The 7754-nt window shown below is 31.0% G+C and overlaps 1 protein-coding gene across 1 annotated transcript; it reads right to left on the bottom strand.

Annotated features, from left to right (window-relative positions):
• Nucleotides 1–5208: 5208 nt before the first annotated feature.
• Nucleotides 5209–7095, bottom strand: LOC123229067 (ethylene-responsive transcription factor ABR1-like). Its single transcript, XM_044654639.1, has 2 exons — nucleotides 6528–7095; nucleotides 5209–6273 (listed from the first exon to the last, which is right to left on the bottom strand). The coding sequence occupies exons 1-2, from the start codon at nucleotides 6976–6978 to the stop codon at nucleotides 5426–5428; spliced, it is 1299 nt and encodes a 432-aa protein (XP_044510574.1). The 5' UTR covers nucleotides 6979–7095; the 3' UTR covers nucleotides 5209–5425.
• Nucleotides 7096–7754: the final 659 nt, after the last annotated feature.

The raw sequence follows: 7754 nt of genomic DNA, 5'->3' as shown, positions 1-7754 counted from the left end.
CTTAAAAAGGAAAAACACGTCACCAAATAATTACCCTGATTAATATTTTTATTAAACCCTTAGCCCTTGAATCTCAGCTAGAAATTAACCTGGATGCACCCTAAAAACCCAATTCTTCATTTTCTATTCTTATATTTCAATGGCTTCCCATCACAATTCTCCTCCATTGATGATCATAACACAAGTATTATCCGTTTCTTTAATATCTTCTTCACTCTCCTGCTTGGGCCATTGTCCACGATCCAATATTGGAACTCGTTGAGTATAAAATAGCTCTGCTTATCTTTTTTCGCATGAACCAAATTATTCAATTATTCCAAAATACTAAAAGAGTAGAACAAATATTAATCCTTTTTCCGAGCTAATCAGCTAAAAAAAAAGGACAGTTCATAGTGTAATTTTTTTTTCAATGCAATAACGAAATAAAGTTATGTAGTGTATATATATATTTTTTTTAGATAAAGGGGTTTTTCCTGATCCAGTCATTAAATTGACAATAAAACTAGAAAATTAGTACTCTTTAAATAAATAAATATTTGTAACAATTTCAAATGAAATTAGTGACAGTAATAAAGTGGCCCTTGCATTTCCAATTATTGAGACTCACAAGTCTAAGCTTTGCCAAAAAATTACCAAAAATACTTACCAATAAAAAGGCCAAAGAACTATTTGCCAGTCAAGTTTTGATGAAATGATAAATATAGACTTGCGACAAATAAAAAATACAAATATTTATTTAAGTTTTAGTTTGTTAAGACACATTCACAAATTTTTTTGTTAGAATTAAAGGGTATATTATCATTTATCAGTAATATTAAAATAATTAAAATTATAACTCATTTCTTTTTTTGATTTAGAAAAGTAATTATTTTTTCTCAGGATTAAGTTTTAAAAAATTAACTTTTCTCTCCTAGGACACCAAACTTGAAATCCAATCACTTCTGTCGGTGAATGACAACCTTATGCAAACGAAAGAGTCGTCGTCTATTGGACGACAACCATCCTTCAATTTAAAAAAATAATAAATTTTTTATTATTTTTTTAGGTGATGAACAATATTTTATATATATATATATATATATACACACACACACTTTTGAATATACAATCAAATATATAAATGATGTATCATCATATGATTAAGTATTACTTAATTTTTAATATAAAATCACCGATCATATGATAACACATATTTTATTTTTTAATGATTAACATAATGAAGGGATGATTGATTGAAATGGGTAAAAATTGCAAGCGAAATGTTATATTATCATGATCAAATGTGTTTTTTTAATAGTTGAGAATTTTCATTTAAAAAAAAAAAATTATGTCACTTTGAATCAATTTGGGTTGATTTTGTATCAACTCAGAGATGACCCAATTCCAATCTAGGTTAGCTCAAATACATCCAAACTTATTTTGTATAAAAAAAAAATAAAATTAGCACTAATCCAATATTATTTATATCATATCAAATTAATGAATTATGTAAAAAATTACCAACTCGTATTAACATGATATTTTCTTTTAAGTGATTGTATTTATTAAAAAAAATGTGGGTCAAAACTTTTAAGTTAAACTCTTAAATATTGTTTATACTTGCTCAAAGGAATATATTTAATAGTGGTAGAAGACAAATCATTGATTGAAGTATGTGCAACACACAAATCTATATGTTGTACAAATTTCAATGGACAATTCATCGACTGACCTTTGATTCATCTTCTTTTGATATATTAGAGGGTGTGTCAGTATAAAAGGTTGGTCGAAAAACAGTTGCCAAATAAGGAAAGAGAAAAAATAAAACTCTAAGAGAAAAATTGTTACTTTTGAAATTTTGGATAGAAGAAAAGTGTTAATTTTTAATTCTGGGGAAGAAAAGTAATAAAATTTTTATTTTTTAATAATTTTAGCTAAATAGTATTTTTTATCTTTAAATCTAATAATAAATCTTAATAAAATGATGAGTATTTGGGTTTTAAAAAATTAGTATGTATCAATTTAGATTTTGGCCAAACATTAGATGGGAATAAGTCTTCGGGCCTTTTTAAAAATAGAAATTTGGCTCATAAAAAATAGCTAATTTATGGATTACTCATAAAAAATGTTGGCCCCTTTGCTTACTGCAAAGTTAAGGCCCAAAATTCAGCCCAAATGGGGCCGAATGAAGCCCGGAAAAAATCTTCATTCTTGTTTTCTTCAATATTTAGGCGTCTTTTATAACCACTTAAAAATAAAAATACATACAATATATTTATCTGGCCTCAATTTCTTGGTATCAATTTGGTCTGGCTTATACACTAATCCCTAATGAAAATCTGCTTGAGATCCATCCAATCCAATGATAGCCCATCATTTTGTTTGTAATCTCTCCATCACTTCACAAATTTTAATTGAAATTTCTCCAAAATGGACAAATCAAAACATGACAACACACAGTACCCTTTTGATGATAGATGAACAAATTAGGTGACCCATCTATCCCAAGTTGCTAAAAAGTTAATCTTTTCAAATCATTTAAAACTTTTATATTATCACATAATTTGACCTCCCATTGACCCACAAAACCCAAACCCTAAAAATCTCAAATCCCCCCACATTGGAGCCATTCAATTTGCTACAAGGCAGGCAGAAAACCAATTGTTTGGACTACTTCATTTTCACTAAGTAGCAATCTATCTTATTCCAAATCAATCAATCAAAGCATAGTTTGGCTTGTGTCATTTCTAATTTTCACCAAACATGAGCCTCACTTTCATCAATCATTACTTGCTCTCTCATTAAAGCTCCACTTCTCTTTTTTTTTTGCTACCATTTTTGTTCTATTATTGATTTCAATTTTGTTACTTGAAATGTAGCAAGCATGGCTAATTTTCTGTTGATTTGGGATTTCTTGGTTGTGTTTTTTTGTTGGAGTTTGTGATTAATTTCTTGTCCATTGAACTTTGGACATGAACCAAACCCTAACCAATTTCTTGGCCTTGAAGCATCTTTAAATATAAATATCATGTCCCTTCTAAATTGGAATATTCTTTTATGGTCTACAAAGTAAACTTTTTCAATTAGGCATCCTACTTAGATTTGGATCACTAATAATTATTCAATTTTTGTATGTCATTTATCTAACATAGTTGAAATTGGATTTGGAATAAACTCAACCAAATCTAAGTCTAAGCAAAGCATATATAAGTTTTTTTTAAAGCATTCAACAAACCTTCGAAGAGAGTAAAATAATATTTTACAAAAGAGTAATATTACCGATAAAATTATGTATATCTATTTTAAGTATACAAATGTGTATATATTTATACGTGTTATTATATGATTAGATAATTTTAAATTAAAAATAAAACAGTATACAATCATATAATGTCGCATGTAAGTATATACATATTTGTGTATCTAAAGTGGGTATGTATAGTATTATTCTAATATTATATATACAAACAAATTATATAAATTTATTTATATAAATAAATGTGGTAGCATTTGATTCAGTGATTTTGAAGCGAGAAAAAAAAAAGTAAAGAATTATATTACCTAATCACAAGGTGTCATATCAGTTTATATAGATAAGTTTTTACAATTTGTTTGTATGCATATTTTTTAAATGAATACAAAATCATTTATCTAATGTAATTCAGTGTATAATTATTAATATTTTATGATACACAATACATATTTTATAATACGCTATAATAAAATTGGAAAACAATATGTGTCATAAAGTATATCAAAAACTTTTGATAGAATAAATATACTCTATGTCTATGATATTATATATGTTATCGATATAAATTAATATATTTTTTTAGAGATTTTATAATATGATTAGATGTATTTAAAAAGACTTTATAAATTAAAAATATATTTAAAATATTTTTTAAGATAATAATGTGATAATTAATTAAAATTTATTATTATTATTATTATTTTTTTAAATTACATCTTTCAATAAAATATAATGCATGTGACTTTGCAAAATGGGTTAGGGGTTAAATGGTAGGTGAACAACAATTGCCCCACCACTTCACTTTGGGTCAATTCACCCCCAAATTTATAAACTTTATTATTATACTATTCTCACAAACCAAGAAACATTTAGCGCACGTGTCCAAAAACGAAGACGGTCGAAGAACTTACGGTCACCAAGCTGTACACGTCAGTCAGACTGTCCCTTGAAGGGGACGGAAAGACAAGGGGTCTAGTTTGGACTGGACAAGGACAATTGCGTCATTAAATGTGGCACACGTGACACATCTGTTGACGTGGAGGGGCCCGCAGTGATATGAAACCTGATCCGCTGGGCTGGACGGCACGTGTACATCCACATGCATAATGATTCAGCTGTTTTTTACAAAGTGGTCTAGAAAATGACACGTTACAATTTGCCTGAGACGTAATCCGCAATCTCAAGTAACCCCCTTTCTGCCTGGCCCCATAAATATTAATTTTTCTTTTCTTTTTAATTAATATTAAAAAGAATCGCAAGGCAGTAATTTTATTTTTAAAATGATAAAACTATTTACAAAAGATTTTAACAGTTTCTCAATAATTTTATAAGAAGAAAAAGAAATTAATCCTAATTTTTTATAAGATTATTTACTCATTATTCCAAAGTGAGGGACAGACTTGGAAATTACAAATTAATTAAATTATATTAAAAAAATTAAGTAATTTATACAGCATACACAGTCAAGATCCGTGGGTATATATTTTAATAAAATAAAACATTAAAATAAAATATTATTATTTAAATATTTTAAACAAGTACGATGTTGTTGATAAGTTCGTAGGGAACAATCCCTTTTGGGAATATAAAAACAATAGGTTGATGACGTAGCAAGCCTCATCCGTTCGGTTCCACCGAAACATAGTTGATTAATATTAAATGGGATTATTAATAGATAATTAGGAAAACATTATTATACTTATTTTTTAACCCAAAAAAATCCATTTAAATTGGATTATAATTTAATTATTAATTTTATAATTATTAAATTAAATTAATTAAAATTTTAATTTTAATATATTATTAAAAAAATTTATATTTATATTTTTTTTTGTACATAAAATTTTTTCTTTCAAAACCCATTATTTTCATCTCAACTATATCTACATTTGAAATTGGAAAATCATTTCTCACATTCAAAAAATTACACTAAAACAATTCCATTCAATAAAAAAATACACCAATTCAATACAAAATTTCACTGAATTATACCATTCTAATACGATTGTAGTTGAAATCAATTGTATAATTTTCTTTGATTCTAACTGAATCACTTATCATACTAATGTGATTTAAACCTGAATCGCATCAAAATAATGTAATTAAAATATTATTGATAATAAATATTTGTCTAGGATTGTTAAAATTTACTTTTGAAAAATAAAAAAAATATGATCACCGAAGTCAAATTAATCAACCTGAAGAAGGAGGAGGATGGTGACTTGAGTGCGTCCATGGCGGCACTTGAAAAGTTGACCCGCTACTTTGATTTGGATTAGTATTGTTCTGGGGAGGCCTTAGGAAACTGAGCTGTTGTTGAGGATCACTGAAAAGCAGAGGAAGTGTCGGAACAGAGGAGGAAGAAGAACCCGAAGACGACGGTGGCCGGATAAAATAAGACGGAGAAGAAGAAGAAGATAACAATGACGAATGAGCTTGAACGGAACCCAGTTGTGTATTGGACTGAAGGAACGGTTGCAACAAAGTGGGGGGTTGGTTTTGGAAGATTTGGGAGGGTTGATTTTGCAAGAGCTGAGAGTAATCATAATAGTCTTGATAATTTTGCGACATGAAAAAGGGCGGCATTGGAGGTGTAATGGTGGTTGTTATCGTCGTCATTGACGGTTGTTGGTGGTGAGGTTGATATGGTGTCAAAGAAGTTAAAGAGGATACTAGAGGTGTTTGGCTGGAGGGAAGATTTTGGTGGTGTTGTGGTTGTGGGGGAGTTAAAAGTCGAACATTTTCCGGGAAATTGAGTTTGGCGCGGTTGCCGCGGAACCTCAAGGCGGCTTCGTCGTAGGCTCTGGCGGCGGCTTCGGCGGTATCGAAGGTGCCCAGCCAAACTCTTGCTGCTTTATGCGGGTCACGAATCTCTGCAGCCCACTTGCCCCATGGCCTCTGCCTGACTCCCCTGTATCTCCTCCTCCGCTCCCCGGCCTCTTCATTTGAGACACTGCTTTCCCTCACAGTCGTGGCGGCCGTGGCCGGGACTGTAGTGGCAGACGGCGGTGTTGCTGCAATGGCGGTTGGTTCTTCTGTCACTGTAAAATTAAAATAAAATAAATGAGTAACAAAGAAATCATAAAACAAAAATACAAATTAGTGGAGAAGTTTATTGCTTTAAAGCAAAGCAATAAATTTTTTTCTTTTCTATGTTAATTATTATAATGATAAGCCACATAATTTTAGTTTAATATAATTATTATTAATGGAGATAATAATAAAATGAAAAAGTTAAATCATTTAATTTTTTTTTCTTAAGAAGAAAATTAAATGAATAAAAAAAAAATCTAACCAGTTGCACCACCGGAGGAAGATGAATCTCCATGGCTAAAACCTCGATAAACCCTTTGAACAGACTCAGCTAAACTGTCCTCTTCTCTTTCTCTCTTTTGTCCAATCCAAAACCCCGAGCCAGCTGAAGAAGAAGAAGTTAAAGAAGGAGAAGCAACCGCACCGCCGTAGCCGACGCCACTTGACGTCGTAAGTTGACCTTCACCTCCCAGCCCGGAACCCGAACCTGAACCCGAACCCGAAACAACTCGAGTAAGAGCCGAAACCATAGCCGACATCTCACCAGCTCGACTGTAGCTATAAAACATTTGTGGATTGTTATTCACTTGTCGAAAATGAGATAACTGTGATTCTATTTCGTGACTATCATCATCCTCCTCTCCGCCGCTGCCATGATGGCTCGCCGGAATGTTACCTGAGCCTCTTTGGTTCGCCACCTTGAGTGAGCACATGAAAAATAAATTTTCCCTATGTAGTTATTAATAATAATAATAATAATAATAATAACAAAAATGTCAATGAAAATGCTTTTGAGGTGATGCAGGGGTTTTATATGTCGCTAGCGAATTCCAATTTGAACAGCAAAACAGGCAGCCGTCACAGGAACAGTGTCTCTTTCACCGCCCCAGTATTTATCTTTTTATAAAAACGTTTTGTGAAATTGCAGCTTCGTTTTTCATTTTAATAAATTTTAAAAAATTGCGGTTTTAAGCCCATTTTGTTATTTCGGCTGTTCAAACACATGTAAAACAGGCTTTCGGTTCGAATTGAGTTCTCCTGACTGACGTGGCATACTTTACGTCATCCGTAATCGAGCTTCGTAATTTAGATTAATGCATCATTAAAATTTTAATCACCCCATTTAGGCAGGGATTAGATTAATTAATTGGGTGTCCAAGTGAGGCTTGTTGTACAAGTACTAGGTAAAGCCGGACTGGAAGAGCTGGGTCGCGGCTAAGAAAAGGCTTTACTTTTTGTGAGGTTCAATTTGACTAGAGATACTGTTGTTTTGAGAAAAACATGGATTGCACAATGGGAAAGATCTAGCCGTGGAAAACTTGTTTTGTCAAGGGACTTTAATTTAACAGGGAAGTTTCTTTTATAATCCAAACAAAAACATGTCTTTTTTTTTTTTGACAATATTTAAAAATATGTCCATACGGGAACCACAAGCTCTAATTTTTTCACCCTTTGTAAAATATTATATTGTCTTTTTTTTTTTGGGTCA

This window comes from Mangifera indica, chromosome 11 (assembly GCF_011075055.1).
Source record: "Mangifera indica cultivar Alphonso chromosome 11, CATAS_Mindica_2.1, whole genome shotgun sequence".
NCBI classification, from domain to species: Eukaryota; Viridiplantae; Streptophyta; class Magnoliopsida; order Sapindales; family Anacardiaceae; genus Mangifera; species Mangifera indica.
Note: the sequence above shows the minus strand (reverse complement) of the source record. Positions and strands in the feature narration are given on the sequence as shown.